Raw genomic sequence first — 17,299 nt, forward strand, 5'->3', positions numbered from 1 at the left:
CGGCTCAGGGGACGAGGATGCAGAAACCCTTCCTCCCTTTCACACTAGGCTCTCTGCCTGCCTAGGGCTGGGCCAGCCTGTGACATTGAGTTCAAACCTAAACTGCGCTTTTCCCCGATAGTCAGACACTTGATTGCACGTCCAGTTTGCTTCCTGTGAACAAGTTCTGGTGTTTCTAAACTTCAGCCCAAATCTTTATAGCAGGCTGCTGCTCCAGACTCCACTGGCTGGTAGCAGGGCCCCAGAGCTGACTCTGCTGCAGGAAACAGAGTGAGGGCAACGAGAAAAGTTTCAGCCAACCAGTGCTGTCCTTAGACGCTTCTGCGCATGCAGCCAGCACAGCGGCTCCTTGACGAGCAGGCTTCGGTTGCTGATACAAACCAGAGTCCTGCAAGGAGCTCGGTTTTAATAGGAGCAGTCAGAGCTCCACCCAGCCCCCAGCTGTGCAGCTGGGGTGGAAAGCTCAGCCAGTGGGAAGGGGCAGCCTGGGGCAGTGGGGTTCTGCTCCCGCTGCTTCTGTGCTCTGACACTGGGCAAGGCCCTGCCCAGCCTGCCGCCGAGGTGCTTGTTGTAGGGAGAAGGGTTTTGTCACATGCACGGTTACATGCGGCCCCCAGCTCACACTCCATGTAGCCGCAGGCCGGCTGTCCCTGGAAAGAGCCTCCCAGCTGGTGCCACCTCTGGCAGCCAGGGCAGCCTTTTGTTCCCTCCTCCATTGCAGACCAGCTGGAGTGCCCCGGGGCACCCCTGATACACAATGGCCTGAGATCACATGAAGCCCATTCAAGGCAAGCACTCGGCTTGAACGCAAACAGCCGTTTTAAAAGGAACTAAAGGTGATTTTAGCAGGGCACCGACCAGCCACGTTTGCACAGCTCCTAAATGCTGTATTTCCTTCCAGTGCCCAGGAGCATGGCACTGCAACCGAGAAGGATTAGCTCTTAGCACGTCTCCTCCCTCCCCTCTGCCCTGCCAGTGGGAAAAGGACCATGCTAGGCACTACGTGTGAAAGGCAGGTAATAGCTTCTCTCACATGTAGGATGGAGGGAGCTTTACCCTGCATCACGCATCCATCAGAGAAGGAAGGTGAAGGTGTGACCTGTCCATGCCAGCATATGCCGTGGGTGCCAGTCCCATCAGCACAAGGTTTGGGCTGTGCAATCCCCTCTGATGCTGCTACACACTGTCTCTGGGGCCGGCTGGCGAGTGTGAGAGAAGAACCCCAATGTTGAGCAATGACCTCAAGAGGCAGTGGGTTTTATTAGGATTTATTGAAGCAGCTCCAGGCTGCTGTATAAAAAACATTGTACAGAACTAGCTCGCGGGCCCTTGACAAAGTGTTAAGACATTTCATGCACTTGTCACTGGTGCTGCAAGGGAACCCAGAGGCCAGCTGCTCCTAGCTAGGAATCTTGCTCTGTCCCTGCCACTGAACAACAGTTCCATTAGAAATACTGGTTTGCTTACTCACAGCTGTGAAACACCCACCTGCCTCCCACAGTGCTGTAGATCCTGGTGACAGCATGCGTTACTGGCAGTGCAGGGGCAGCTGTGGGAAACACAAAGGGATCCTCCCTTCTTAAGCTGATGCCTGCACTGAAAAAAGTGACAGTGTCTGTAAAGGAAAAGGACTACATCCCCGCAGCTCCTGCTGGGAGATCCCTTGCATGTAAGGGCAAGAATGGAAAATCTGTCCTTCCCCATCAGTTTCTCAAGGGAGAGCCGGGCAGCCAGCCTGGCTGGAGCTTTGCCCACCAAGCCCCATTTAGAATCTATCCTAAGCCCTCCAAAACCAATGTGACTTTGCAACCAGTTATTTGACACCCAAAGGGACTGTCCTGCGCTGCACGCCTGGTGCTGATGGGTTTCATGTCCAGCGGGAAGGAGGACTGGATTGTGGGGCACCCCAATGACTTGATAGGTTGTGCTCCAGGTCTTGTGTGCCAATTCTTGGGGAAGTGGAACATGAAACTTGTTGCTCCTGGTGAAACCTGTAACGCAGAAGGGGCTGTCGTGAGAATGCTAAGCACTGAAACCAGAAACTGAGGCCAGGTCAGTGCTTAATTTGTGCCAGGGCTGAGCCCCGGCACTTCTGGGCTTGCTGCATCAGTTATGAATGTAAAAATAACATTGCGTAAAGCCCAGCACTTCTTTCATTACAAATTAAGCACTGGGCAAGGTGAGTCCACTCCCCTCAAGCTGGCCTTGTGCAGCAAGCCTGCCTGCATCCAAAAAGGAATGCCCTATAAGGTGCAGGATTTTACAGGGAATATTTGGCTGCATCTAACAAACTCATCCAGGCACAAGGACACAGGATCATGGGTAAGAAGTAGAATGAAAGGCCTAGTGATCTGTCCCACTTTGGCACCAACTCCACTGAGAGAGAGAGTCCACAAAGGGTTAATTCCTGTTCCAACTTTTTAAAAATTAAAATCTCCTGCAGCAGGAGGTAAGTGGCATGAATGGGACCAGAGGATAATTAGAAGGAAGAGGCCTGTGTTTATATGCAGACAGGGCTTGTCTTACAAATGCAATTACAAGCCATACTGGGACTAAATCCCAGCTGTAATCTTGTTCTGGCACCAGCTCTCCTATCCCCGCAAGTGACTGCTATTTGAGTGTTCCTGGCAGACTGACCCTGGCACCGTGAGGAGGAGTCTGCACTAAAACAAACCAGTCTGTTATTTATGGCAACCAGCTCTATCTTTGGGCTCCTGCCGTTTGTTGCTGACAAACTGGGAGTTGCTCCATGATAACGTAGTGATCAGCAAGCCAGGCTGTCCCATACCATGGACATCAAATCCCATCTGCAACAGCATTCCCCAAAGGCTTCATCTAGGGTAGGACTCTGGGGAAGTGCGGAGATGCCAGATGGAGCATTCTCCCCCTCCAGTTATGTATACAGCCCTCCTCTCTCTCATATCCTACAGCCTAGAGGGACTCTTCCTCCTTCACTGGTTGGAGTCTCCCCCATCTGAAAGCTGGGGTTTGACAGCGAGGCTGCTGGGTAGAGAACTCGAGCCATGACAGAGCTCCCTCCCCCAGCGGGCAGCCCTTCTAGAGAGGCCATGCCAGCATGTCTCAGCCTGGAAGGTTTTACGGTCTGCTTCTGTGCCCTGCTGGAGCAGAGAGGTCCCAGGGGGTCAGCGTGAAGGGTACGGACTTACTGTTCCAGTCTCAGGGCGAGGCTCAGGCAGACAGGTATTTCCAAGTGCTGACGAAGGCGGTGGGGATGAGGGAGTAGGGCACGGTAGTGACACTGCTCCAGGTGTCGGAGGAGGGGTCATAGCAGTCCAGAGTTTTGCAGCGCTGGGCCCCGCAATAGCCCCCTACCACGTAGAGCCTGTTCCCAGACGTGACAGCGCGACAGCTGATGCGTTTAGCAGTCACATCTCCGAATTTGGACCACTGGTAGGTGTCGCTGTGGAAGCGGTACGCGGAGCTGGCCGAGAACTCAGTGTCTCCCCCGATCACAATCACGTGGTTGCCCACTACAGCAGCAGCCGTGTAGCGCCAGGGCTGGGGACAGCTGGCCGGCACCGTCCAGCGGTTCTGGCCAGGGTCGAAGCACTGCACTTTGGGCAGCTTCTCCTGGTTCACGCTAGTGCCACCAAAGACAAACAGCTTCCTTTTGGCCCCCACCACAGCAGCGTTGCTCACGCCCTCCCGGAGAGGGGCCACCAAGGACCACTTGTCCGACTGGGGGTCATAGTGTTCGACCTGCTTGAGAGAGACGGAGGGCGAAGCTGGGAAGGAGCCGCTCACCGCCGTGTGGCCTCCGACCACATAGAGACAGTGGTCCAGCTCAGCAGAGCCATGGCCAAACCGGGCCACCAGCATGGGCGCAGCTTTCGCCCACTCATCGTGGAGAGTGTCATAAACCCAGACGTCTTTGGAGGCGCCGTTCTCGGAGCCCTTGCCGCCGGTGACGTACACTTTGCAGCCGAGGGCACAGGCGCTGCACTCCTTGCGTGGGCTTGGGATGTCAGTGCGGGGGATTATCTCGCTGGTTTGACGGTCAACCACATAGATTTTGTCACACACGAACGTCTGGCCCCCGAGCAGCAGCAGGGCCTGGCTGACCTTCCGAGGCTGGGCACAGAAACCCGTCACCAGCCCATCGTTCTGAAGGATCTTCATCTTGCAGCGCACGGCGTCGGCCACGATCTCCCCTCCCAGCTTGTGGCTGGTCACCAGCTCCTCGGAGGCCACCTGGTTCCGCAGGTAAGACTCTGGCAGGAGGGCCAGGCGGACCGAGCGCAACAGCTCTGGCAAGTCCTCGTGCCGCTGCGGCAAGTCATACCGGATCCAGCCGATGACAGCCTCGTACACCAGGCTCTCGTCCTCCACCTCCAGCTCCTCGCTCTCCACCAGCTCCAGCAGCTTGTCTTTGGGCAGCTGCAGGAAGTCATCCGTGCGGTAGAGAGACGCGAAGTTGGCCAGCGCCATCCTCCAGGACAGCTCCAGGAGCCTCTCACAGCAGTGGGCGTATGACAGCAGCAGCATGTTCAGGCAGTTGGCTGGGTGCAGGTTTTTCTCCAGGAAGTCGGCCGAGGCGTCGCGGACGTCCTGGAACTGCAGCATGTCTCCAGCCTCCAGCAGGGACTCCGCGTTCTCCTCGTTGATCAGCACCCGGGCCGAGTAGACGTAGTCCAGCAGCAGCTCCAGCACCTCCGGGTGCAGGGAATTGTGGAAGTTGACTTCCGTGTCTTTGCTTTCCTTCAGCCCCCCGCTGAACATGGCATCGAAGTACCGGCTGCAGGAGGCCAGCACAGCCCGGTGGCAGTGGAAGGCTTGGTTCCCCGCCCGGAGCACCACGTCGGTGAAGAGATGCCGCTTGCGCAGCAGGTTGAGCTGGGTCAGGAGGCTGTCGGCATGGCCCGGCTTGTGGAAGAGCTGGATGTTCATGGAGCCGGAGCTGGAGCGGGACTTGCGGTTCTCGTGACTGCTGACGGACATGGTCACAATGCTAGTCTGGAAGGAAAAGAGCCGTGACCCTGGGCTCCAGAAACAAAATCCCCACCTGTTTCTCTCCTGCCTCCCCCAGGCGGCTCTCCGAGGGGCTCACACTGCCCCAGCGAAGTACCACCTCCGCCCTCTCAGCTCCTGGAGAACACAGGAGGCAGCACTTCTGGCAGCAGGGTGCCTGGAGTGAAGCCACTAAGCTCTGCTGAGAAGGTGGGTTCAGTGGAGTAACCCAAGTCCTAGAAGGAGAAGAAACTGAAGCAAAGAGGGGGGAAAGTTCCAGGAAAACTGTGATTGCGGCTAAAGTGCAGGATGGCAAAGGGCCGGGTTCAGCACTAACGGTGCAAGGGGCGGCTCTGCCAGCAGCCGGCTGTCAAGCTCCAGCTCCGCCCGCTGAGGACAACTCGACAAACCCGGGCAGAGCCTCTGGGGCGCCCCCCCCCCGCCCCGCGGGCAGCAGGGCTCGGGCCAGCGGCCCCACCCCGCGGGCAGCAGGGCTCGGGCCAGGGGGCCCCCCCCCCCCGCCCCGCGGGCAGCCGGGCTCGGGCCAGCGGCCCCCGCGGGCAGCAGGGCTCGGGCCAGCGCCCCCCACCGCCCCGCGGGCAGCAGGGCTCGGGCCAGCGGGCCCCGCCCGCGGGCAGCAGGGCTCGGGCCAGCGGCCCCCGCCCCGCGGTGGCAGGGCTCGGGCCAGCGGCCCCACCCCGCGGGCAGCAGGGCTCGGGCCAGCGCCCCCCACCGCCCCGCGGGCCGCAGGGCGCGGGCCAGCGCCCCCGCCCGCGGGTGGCAGGGCTCGGGCCAGCGCCCCCGTCACGCCAGGCCTCTCGCGGGGCCCGGGGGCAGCGCCGGCGGCTGCAGCGGTTGCAATGGCCCAGTGCTGTGAAACAGGCCCCGGGGCCCGCGGAAGCGCCGGAGGAATTAACCAACCCCCATGAACCCCGCCCGGTAGCGGGGCGCGGAGCTCGGGCCCGGCGCCGCTGAGGAATCGCGGCCCGGCCAGACGCGCGCCCGGGAGGCCGAGCACCTGCCCGGGGACGGCGGCGCTGCCCCGGCTCAGGGGCGGGGTCGCACCTGCCCCCCCCCCCCGGCGCTCGCAGGGCAGCCACCCGGAGCCCCGCAAGCCCCAGCCTGGGTCCCCGCCGGGGGGCCTGACACGGGAGTCACGTGACCCGGGCACCGCCGGCCCCCCCCTCACTCACCGCCGGCCCGGGACGCGCTCGCTGGGCCCCGCGCTCGCGCTCCGGCTCTGGGCCGCCGCCGTCCGCCTCGTGTCCTTCCCGAGTCGCCAGCCCCGCCCCCTGGTTAATATGCGGTGCCCTGAGCCAATCAGCGCCCGACGCCTGGGGCATGCGCGCTCGCACGGCTGGAGGGGGCGGGGCCCCGGCGTCCTGCTCCAGCCCCGCGCCCGCTGGCCCCGCCCGGGCCGCCCTTGCGCCAGGCCCGGGAGCCGGTGGGCGCAGAGCGCCGAGGCAGGTGCCGGGCCTGGCTACGGGGACTCGCTAAGCACCAGCCTGGCCCAGGCTCGCGGCCGCCCAGCCGCGGGTGGCGTAGGCACCGACCATGCCCACGGGGCGCCTCGCTCCGGAGCGGGCTGTTCGGTCCCCGTGTGGCCAAGCGGCTGGAGCCCTTTCCAGCCTCAGCTACAGCTGCGCTGCCAAAACCCCGAACCACAGACCAGGTCTCACCCTCCTGGGCTGCAGCCATAGGCGCCGGCTGTGCCGCGCCATAGAGCCACGTAGGGGGCTGGAGCCCAGGGCAGGGGGCGCGGCTGGGGGAGGTAGCCCAAGCCACAGTGTCTCCATGGCGGCCTTTTACTGCCCTAGCCTGAGCCCACGTCCATAGACCCAGGCGCTGAGATGTGCCGCTGCCAGGCCTTTTTTTAACCCTTTGCCTTCTAGCTGCACCCTAAGGGCGGAGCCTGCCAGCAGGCCGGAGTAGGGCGCGTTGCTTCTCCTGAAGCGTAGCAGCCACTGTAGTGGGCACATTCAGAACTGGCAGCACTGATGTGAAACTGCAACACCCCTGGTCTGTTTTGAAGTGTGACACTGCCTTACAGTGCAACACTGCCATACATAACGGGCTCCCCACCTGGAACGAGGGGGCGGGGGTGCTCATTACACTCACCTCCCCTTTGGGAACTGCTTTGAGTTCCACAGTTGGAAAGCAGTGCGTTGCCACGGTACAACAGAGAAGGGGAAGGTCATTTGCCAGATAAGGACTCATGAACCCTGGCCTTGAAGACAGTATCTAAAAGCTGCATGGCCTCTGAACTTCTCCACTTGCAGTTTCAGAGCAGGATATCGTTTCGTTTCCTATGGGGGAGTGTTATTGACCGAGCTGGCCCTCAGTGAGCACAGATGTTCACTGGGTCTCACTGATAAAGGGCCATAAATGCAGGAACCATGGGTCTGAGCCATCACGATCAGGCACACACTATAAAGCTGAGTGGCTGATCGAAGGCCTTCCAGCTCATAGCTCACTGGCACAGCATATCCACGGCCAACTAATCAGTTAAACCGCTCATTGTGCAGCAAACATGCTTTCCTGTAATGTGGTAGACCAGGGACTGAATGGGCACAAAGGCCTAGTGGCAGTTGCAGAAGGGGAAAATGTATTACTGTTTCTCAGGCTCGTTCTATGATGGAGAGAGACGTTCACCAGTCAGTGACTCTGCCTTCAAATCACTTGCTGGGGCATTTGGTGTGCAAATAAGAGCAGGTGAGCTGGAGTAAGTGCAGGGCTGGACAATCTCTGCAGCAAGCAACAGCTGCCTAATCAGTAAGTGATAAATAGTCAAAGGAAGCATTACTCTATGGTAAATTCTAACCATTCTAGAAAGGGTCATAGCTGGGGCCAGAACTAATTCAGAGAGCAGCCTTTACCATTTCAGAACTGGTCCGTAGTAGGACTCCAGCTACAGACACCCAAACTGATTTAAACCATGCTTAATCTGCATTAAGCTAATGCACCTCTTTCCCCATGGCTGAGTGCTATAGTATCTGTGCTGCTGCCCACTGCTGGACACAACAAGCATGTGTACAAGGAAGCAGCTGTAAAATACTCATGAGATACTCTGGTGAAAAGTGGCTAATCTGATAGTAGCAGTGCAGCACTGATGTGTTTAAGCATAGTTACTGCAGCCAAGGACAGGGTGCCACCTAGCCACCCACTTCAAGGGAACAACACTGTCCCAGAAGTAGGGTTACTCAGGTCACCCATCCAGTTGGAGTGCACTGGAAGGTCCGAGACTAGTGATGCAGGGAGGGAAGAAAAAAAACCCTCGTCCAGACAAGGCTCTTGTGCGTCTCTTGCTGATGCTCTGCAGTCCAGATGCTTTGTTTCCTGTCAGTCAGTGACAGCAAGTGCTGAGCCAAGTCCAGCAACATGCTTCTTCCATACCAATCACCACATGGAAGCAGGATGAACCAGGCAAGCAACCATGCAGAAAATAAGGTGAACCCAGAGGCGAACTTCCTGGAACGCTGGTATGTGATAGTGGCAGCTGCATGTTCACAGAGTTTAAGTCAAGAAAGAACCATTAGATAGCTCACCTAGTTTGTTTGGCTAAATCATAACTTTCAGAAAGGCAGCCAGTGTTGACCTGAAGACAGCTAGAGATGGAGAACCCACCACTGCCCTTGGTAGCTGGTTCCAATGGTTAATCATGCTCACTGTTAAAAATTTGTTCCTTATTCTGATTTTAATTTGTCTGGCCTCAGCTTCCAACCTTTGGTTCTTGTTCTGACTTTCTCCACTAGAGACACTTTAGTGTCTGGTATTTTCTCCCGGTGAAGTACTTAGACCCTGTAATCAAGTCACCTCTCAATCTTCTTTTTGATAAGCTAAACAAATTGAATTCTTTAAGTCTTTCTCTATAATTTTCTCCAGCACCCACATCACTTTTGTGGCTCTTTTCTGCACCCTCTCTAGTTCTTCATTTTAAAATATGGACACTAGAAGTGGACTAGTATTGGTCTCACCAATGCTGTATACAGAGGTAAAAAGCACCTCTCCCACTCGCTACTCCCTTGTTTACACATCCAAGGATTGCATAAGCCCATTTTGCCACGGCTTTGGCCTGGGAGCTCAGAGTCAGTTGCTCGCCCACTATGACCCCTAAATCCTTTCAGTCATTGCTTTCCAGAATGTAGTCCATTCTGCGAGTATGGCTTTCCTTCCTTTTTTGGAAATGTAGAACTTTGCATTGGGCTATATTAAAATGCATTTTGTGTGGCTAGGCCCAATTTACCAAGTGATCCAGATCACTCCATGTGACTGCCCTCGTCTCATCATTATTGATCAGTCCGCCAATCTCTGGGTCATCTGCAAATTTTGTCAGCAGTGATTTATCTTCATCTGGAAGTAAATATAACAACTATTGAATAGCTTTGGATTTAGCGCCAATCCCTGCTGTTTCCCACTAAAAACACCCCCATTTGATGATGATTCCCCACTGACAACTACTCTGAGATCTGTCAGCCAGTTTTTAATACATTTAATGTGTGCTTTATTGATACTGTATGTTAATGTGCTACATGGGAGATTCAGCACCCCTCGGAACAAGCAGGTGAGCAGCACAGCCCGAACAATATATCTCCAAGACATCAGCATGGAGGCCATGGAAAATCCTCTGTGATGGAAGGTTAGATAAGGAACAGTCTGCTCCTGTCCTTGGGCAGGTTTAGCTAACACAGTACAGCTTCAGCCATAATATATTTTGCTGTTTCAGAGCAGCTTGGAACCAGCAAAAGCCAGATAAAAAGAGTTTCTCTCTAGCTCTGAACAGTAATGATCAAATCCTCAGGCTACGCTTTGTAGTGTTCACTTCCTTTATTACTGGCACTGCCAGAGAAATAATTGTAAAAATGATCTTTGGTGCAAGCTCTGATCTTAGCATTCAGTCAGTTGATCCATTACAAGGATATTAAATATGTATTTGATTTTTTTTTTAAGAAAGTCTGTTGGCTGGGGTGGAGCCTGACAGAAGAGCACCCACTGGAGAACCCCATACTGCGGCTGATGTTCCATGTGACAGCATCTGAAGGTACACTGGATTTGACCAGTACAGGCAAAAGGTTTCCATTTCTAGCATAAAGGGCTACCTAGGATACTGATAACAAGCACTTCACCATATCACATGCGGCCTGAGCAATAGAGAATGCCATGAAAACAGACCCTTTAAACATCTGCTTATGTTTTGTAGCTAGCAGCTCTGACCTGGGGGGCCTAGGACCAGGATATTTTACAGGAGAAACACCACCTCCATAGACTGAAGACAAGCAAGCAAAACCCACTTCAGATCAGATGTCCCTGGCTGCGCCGGCCAAGGCAATTTGGAAACTGACAGATACTTGGCATGCTCCTTTACAGCTCCTGGCATCAATCAGGAATGCTTAGATCAGAGCAAGAGGGTAACCTTGTGGAGTTCTCTCCTCTGAGTTTCACAAGTCCTAATTGTGTTCATTTCCCCTCCCCACAATGAGTTTCCAGACTTGTCTCATGTTCAAGACAACACAGGAGGTGACATCACCACCTTTTGGGGGTGTGGGGACAAAATGAGAGAAGTCACTTGCTGTTGCTGATTTAATTTTTCCCATCTTTTGGAAAACCTCAGAGTCAGTCTCTCCTAATGGTAATCATCATTTCATTTGCCCTCATACCACAGAGCATATCGATCAGAGCTGAGATTTCTCCCTATACAGAGGATGCAGTTAAAAGATTCCTGCCCTGATGAGGAAGAGCTATCAACACATTAACCCTAATCATATTGCAGAGACCTTCTGATCACATTCTAATTACATGCTGCACTGATCCATAACGGGAAGCATTCATACTTTACCCACAAAAAACTTAGCCTCCTGAAGCTGACCCCATGGTTCACACAGCCCCAGAACCTGCCCCTACAGATGTTTGGTAGACACCAATCAGGGAAGATATGGTCCCCATGAGACCCACTAGCCATGGAGGAAACTGTCCAGCCCAAAGAAATCCTGGAGGCAGCCAGTGGACAGCATTGGAGAGATCTGCCATACTGCTGAGGATGCTCAAGACTTCAGATTTCACTTGGGCATCTATTTCCTTTTGACTCTGCTCCAAGGATTCACTGTGGGGAGAAAAAGGCAGAAATATATCCATCCTCCAGTCTGCCACTAGGGACTCTGGCAGAGTCACATGGCTGAAATCCCCATGATGTGTGCAGTGACTTTCAGAGAGGAAAAGTATCAGAACAAATGATTCAAGCATGGACAGGAGGATGTGTTTACATCTGTAAATCTATAATTGTCTATTCCTTGCCCCATCTGCCTGATAGACTCAAAATTATTGCAACAAATCCTAGAAGTTCTCTGCTGAACAACAGTTCACATGGCTTGTTCTTTTCTCTGAAAATTCAACATCTGCTTGGAGTAGTATTCTCCTGTCCTGTACCACCTCAGCACAATGATGTCCATTACCTCTCCCTCACCTTAGCCTCTTGAAGCTGACCCCATGATTCACACAGCCCCAGAACCTGCCCCTACAGATGTTTGGTAGACACCAATCAGGGAAGATATGGTCCCCATGAGACCCACTAGCATCTGGAAGATTAGCATCCTCTCTTTCATTGCAAGGACACCCGCTTTTGGTCCTATATCTTACTAACCTCAAAGGCACAGCATTACTTAACAGAGTATCAGATATGTTGCAAGGGGATTAATTTCAGCTCATTTGGGATCTACAGCAATAGCTGTGTCTCTTCTCCTGATCCACATTTACATTTGGGAAGCCAATGAGACCAGATAATAGCAGAAGGTTTTAGGAAACACTAACGTGTATTGCGCATAATTATAAAGTAGACACAGAGGCTGAGAAGCATCTTATCAGGAAATGTTAACTGATCAATTATCAGTAAGCAAGTTTCTGAGCACAGGCTTCCTCATTTGAGATTGATAAGTAATAATCAGTGTCACCTTGGGTGAGCTACTTCAGGCGATAAGGAGTATGTGTTAAAACGACTATATTACATAGGATAGAATGCATACCCAGTGCAATTTCTCAGCTTCCTTCTTAGCTGAAACAGAATTCTGAGAGACCTGAAAACAAGAGAGAGATGATGGTAAGAGTCCAAGCTGTCTGTGACCAAGAGAGACTCTGACACCATCACCCCTTGAATGCTAAGGGTCCATCTTAATAAGAACCACCAAATGCTAGCACTAGTCTTTGCCATGGGTAGAGGCATCCTTGTTATAACAGGTTGTATTGCCTACAGGAACGGAAAAGCATTGTTCTACAACAATGATAAGCTACAGGGGGTTAGCCTTGGGCTAGATCAGAAGCAGCATGGTACGCTCCCTCTCAAGAGCTCAAATTCTTTCTTGCCAGTCTGATCAAAACCAAATTCCAAGCTTGGTACCAATTTTTCTAGATTTACCTGAACTTTGGGCTTCTAAATAATGTAAGGAATATGGAATAAAAGGCCAGGGACAATAAACTGTCCTTAGTGAAAAAATGTTTTAAATAACATCTGTCATGCAGCAAAAACAACTGCTGGGGCCCTACCAGGGAGAGAAGATTCTGATGTCCTTCATAGCTGTAAAGTTGCTTACAGCTAATTTTGCAGAGGAAGTTTGTCTGAATCTGCCACCAGAACTTCTACATGGAGCAAGCAACTGGAGTAATGTTCAAGCTACTCAATTTAGCTGGAATAAAAATGCCCTTTTAAAATTGTATGGATTAATGTAGCTCTTAGATCAGGGTTTACTGATGGAGAAGTAGTAGGGTTTCAGCCCCTCACTATAACTCAGAGAATTCTTCCTTCTCCATGTGGGAAGGAGAATAATGTGGAAAGTTTGATTTTACTAATGCATAAGGACATAATTACAGCCATACTATGGCAGATCAATGCCTGTCTTGCTCAGTAGTCTGTCGTTTGCAGTGGCTGGTGCTGGATGCTCCAGGAGTCAATTGAAAAAAGCAATTTATCAAGTGATCCATCCCTGTCAGCCACTCCCAGCTTCTAGCAGTCAGAGGTTTAGGGACATTCAGAGCATGGGGTTGCATCCCTGATCATCTGGGCTAATAGCCACTGATGGACCATACTCCATGATTTTATCTACTTCTTTTTTGATCCTAGTTATACTTTTGGCCTTCACAACATCCCCTGGCAACACATTCCACAGGTTGACTATGCATTGCGTAGGCTTGCCAGCCCTCCAGGATTGTCCTGGTGTCTCCAGGAATTAAAGATTAATCTTTAATTAAAAATTGTCATGTGATGAAACCTCCAGGAATATGTCCAACCAAAATTGGCAACCCTAGCATCTATATGGCATTGTGGGAAGAAGTACTTCAGGCTGTTTGTTTTAAACCAGCAGCTTATTCATTTCACTGAGGTGACAGAGTCCTGTAGTATCTTACAGACTAACATATATTGGAGCATAAGCTTTCGTGGGTGAACACCTGCTTTGTCAGATGCCAGACTAACACGGCTACCCCTCTGATACATTTCACTGAGGGTGACCCTGTTTTGTGTAGCAGTAAATAACACTTCCTTATTCACTTTTTCTACACCACTCATGATTTTATAGACCTCTATCATATCCTCCCTTTGTTGGCTCTTGCTTAAGATGAACAATCCCAATATTTTTAATCTCTTTTCATGTGGAAGTTGTTCCATACCCCTAATCATTTCTGTTGCCCATCTCTGAACTTTTTCTAATTCTAATATATGTTTCTGGAGATGAGGTGACCAGATCTGCATATAGTATTCAAGGTGCAGCCGTACTATGGATTTATTAAGTGGCATTATGATATTTTCTGTCTTATTATCTATCCCTTTCCTAATGCTTCCTAACATTGTTAGCTTTTTTGACTGCTGTCATACATTAAAGCAGCTGTTTTCAGAGAACTATCCACAATTACTCCAAGAACACTTTCTTAAGTGGTAACAGCAGAAAGTTAACTCTTAATGTGGAAACCAGAGGATTCACTTACTACACCAAGAAAAACGGAAATGGGGAAAAACTATTTTGAGATAATTTTACAGTAAGAATCCAATTTGGTTTACAATTGAATCATATTAACCAGCTAAACATCTGGCTAATGGAAGGGAGGGCTCTTTCAGGATTCCCATGTTTTCCCACTTGACCTCATTTGCTTGTGTTGGAAACTGAACTGTTTTCCCCATTTGCTATTTCATTAGATGGAACAAACAACGTAACTAGGAAACAGCTCACATAAAAGTGACCTACAAACTGGGTGTGACTGGAAGGATGTGTGTCCTTTAGGGATCAGAAAAAAAGAAAACCAGCTGAAAGGGTTTTTATTGTCAGAAGAGGAGATGGGGCAATTCTGGTTATGTTTTAGTTTAGAAACAGCACATGTGCCAGCTCAGTCTTCCTCAAAACATATACAAGAACTGAATCTCTGGTGTAAAATAGAAGATGAAGAAAACTTAAAATCTTCCAGGCCTTCAGTTATAAGGCAGCCAAAAAAAAGGGCCTCAGTCCCATCTCCTTCCACACACACATTTGCAGGCCCCTTTTAAGGCAGAGCTTTTATTTGCCTCTTCCCCTACAACAAGAAATACATTGATAGGTGTGGAAGATATTTATTTTTTCATCCTGGTGGGTGGGTCAGCAGATTGTCTCTGGACTAGAAAAGTCTCATGATTATTTAGCAATACAGTAATAATCACCTCTAAGGATTTACCAATACCCTACAGGCTAGGAGGATTTCTAGCACTATATTTTAGGATCACTCAAAATCCCCTTAGTTTCCAGGCTGTCTGTTACAAATAGCACAGCTTCCTTCTGAAGATGGATGCCAAGGCTTCTAATTCTGAGGAGGAGTTAAAACTTCAGAAGAGTAACAACAAGGTTAGTAGATAATCCAAAACCACAGTGTTCCATTGCCCAGCCCCCAGGAGCAGCCAGAGCCCCTCTTAAGATCTGTGGCCAGTAAGCCTTTCTGCCAGGCCCCAGAAGCGGAGAGAGTGTTCTCCTCATGCCCCTTTAAGAGCTGCATCAAGTGAACATTACCGTACAATGCCCAGGACTAGGGAGAGCCCCCAGAAAGCTGTGCTTAATGTCCACCACTTGTGTGAGTTTGTGCGAATAACATCAGCATCAGCAGCCCATGCTACGTGCTCACAGGGGTAGTAGAGCTGATCAGCCAGGTTACTGAGGACAGAGAGCCAGCGGACAATGGTATCTTCTTCCTGTAGCACAGAGACAGGCAAGAACTTAATACTGGCTGCTTTCTTGCATAAACACCACAGGTTAGACTGTACACTACACCTTGCAGCAGCATTGCTAATCCAGTTTCCTTGCAGCCCTGAGAACAAGTTTACCTCTTTCTGAGAATGGAGAATGAAAACAAGGCACATCACTAACATATCCTGTATTTTATATCCAGCATACAGCAATGATCTTGCACACAGTTTCTGATGAATATCCATCAAGCAGGGACTCTCAGCTGAGCCAGCAAGGGACATCTCTGCAGGAATTTCCACAAAGGCCAGCAAGGATTTTGCTCTCACCCTATTTTGTTGTTGTTTAAAAAATAAACATTTCATGATGATGAAAAGTGAAGGAGTGAGAGCCCTGGAGGCTGCTATTCTGCTATAATTTATTATTTGTATTATGGAGCCCACTGTGCTAGGCGCTGTGCAGGCTGAATACAAGTACGGTCCTTGCCCCAAGGAGCTTACAATCTCAGAATATGAAAAGAAACAAGGGATAGAAACAGATGTGGAGTAAAAGGAAATAATGAGATGCAATTGGTCACTATGATAGACCGTGGTCTCAGCACACCAGTGATCTAGTTGCTGTCAAGTTTTTTGTAAGCATCATGCCAGAGAAGAGTTTTAAGGAGAGATTTAAAGGTGGATAATGAGGTAGATTTAAGTTTACAGAGCACGCCTTCCATGTGAGGGGCAACATGGGAGAAAACAGGAAGGTGGCTGTTTGAAAATGTAACAAGTGGGTGAGGAAGGCTGGCATTATAAGCCACTGGGAAGTAGAAGTCAACCTTTTGCTACTGCAAGATGATGGGTAGGGTAGAGATAGGCCTTGGAAGTGAAGGCTGGATTGGAACCAGAGACTTCCACGGCCTTTTAACACTCCCCTGAGGGAGCTAGGCCAGGGTCCCACACTTCTGAAGTTGCTTGCACTTGTATAGCAGTTACAGGAGAAGCCTGTATTTGTCTTGAAATACAAAGAACATTGAAGTTTACAAATACTATTTCTTGGAATGTGCTTAGTCCAAAATACATTTTAGTGAACAGGGTAGCTTGCAAGCTTGAGAAAGCGAGCCTAAGCATGATCCTGTCTGTAACATTCGCTTTGAAACGCCACTGTATCTTAGCACAGTGGTGGAAAACTCTAAGGTTAGAGTGTGAGTTGCCAATGGCGACAGGGCCCATGTCTTCCTGGGGGTCTGTACAGCACTCAGTGCGACAGGGCCTGAGCCCAATGGGGGATACCACAATTCAAATAAACAATACAAATACTTCAGAGAAATACATGGTAGCTGAGGCCCCTGGGCACAGGAGAGGTCGTTACAACTTAGGTAATGCTGCACAGCAGGCCCAAGCCTGCAGGGGGACCAGATGTCTAGGTATCTGTATGGCCTCCATCACCTGCATGCGCTGCTTCCTCACAGTCAGCAGAGGGGGGAGCGCACAGCATTTTGCAGGGCACTTGGTCTCCCACAGCACTGCGTGCCCTGTCTACCCCTGATCCCAGGGGAGAGGGGGGGCAGGCTGCACCTGCGGTGGGGGAGTGGCTCAACCTCCCACGCCTGGGGAATGGGGCGGGGGGGCTGGTTACCTTGGCACCCAGCCCATACTGGCGGCTGTAGGCGAGCATGGCGAGATCATCAAAGAGGCGCAGCACCGTCCGGCAGTGGCTCAGCTGGGCCGACACAGCCAGGAGCCTCCTGCCCATCTCTGACTCCGTGGGGCTTTTCCGGGCCAGGACCCCCCCGGCCAGCTGGCAGCCATAGCACAGGGTCCGGATCTGGGGGGAAGGGGACGGTTAGCGCCACGGTACGGCCCAGTGACTGCGACTCGCAACCGTGCCCCCCATATGTCCCACGTCTCCCCGCGGGAACCCGACCGCCCCACGGGGGGACGAGACAGCACCGCTCCCGTAAACCCCGCCTCCCCTCTGCACCCGCCGCCGGGGCGGGGGGGGCGTCACGCACCACTCGGTCGCGGCCCCGGTACGACTCCAGCACCGAGACCAGGCTGCTGAGCGGGTCCGCAGCAGCCGCCATGGCAACACTTCCGGGTTACTGGCAGCCGTCAGGCCGTACGTTTGCAGCGTGATGACGTTGGGACACCCAGCATGCAACACGG

At 52.0% G+C, this 17,299-nt stretch overlaps 1 protein-coding gene across 6 annotated transcripts; it reads right to left on the reverse strand.

Moving 5' to 3' along the window:
• Positions 1–1,237: 1,237 nt before the first annotated feature.
• On the reverse strand, positions 1,238–17,296 carry LOC120391625 (ectoderm-neural cortex protein 1-like). 6 transcript variants are annotated; one of them, XM_039515496.1, is made up of 5 exons: positions 17,146–17,296; positions 16,770–16,958; positions 14,979–15,157; positions 11,982–12,032; positions 10,839–11,065 (listed from the first exon to the last, which is right to left on the reverse strand). In XM_039515496.1, exons 1-5 carry the CDS (start codon positions 17,215–17,217, stop codon positions 10,840–10,842), a joined length of 717 nt encoding a protein of 238 aa, XP_039371430.1. In that variant the 5' UTR covers positions 17,218–17,296; the 3' UTR covers position 10,839. The 6 variants fall into 6 exon arrangements, with proteins under 6 accessions (XP_039371424.1, XP_039371428.1, XP_039371425.1 ...); XM_039515490.1 differs by lacking the exons at positions 10,839–11,065; positions 11,982–12,032; positions 14,979–15,157 and adding exons at positions 1,238–1,991; positions 3,168–4,974; XM_039515494.1 differs by lacking the exons at positions 10,839–11,065; positions 11,982–12,032; positions 14,979–15,157; positions 16,770–16,958; positions 17,146–17,296 and adding exons at positions 1,238–1,991; positions 3,168–4,977; positions 7,213–7,303.
• Between the last annotated feature and the right edge of the window lie 3 nt (positions 17,297–17,299).

The sequence above is a fragment of the Mauremys reevesii genome, linkage group 26, assembly GCF_016161935.1.
Source record: "Mauremys reevesii isolate NIE-2019 linkage group 26, ASM1616193v1, whole genome shotgun sequence".
NCBI lineage: Eukaryota > Metazoa > Chordata > Testudines > Geoemydidae > Mauremys > Mauremys reevesii.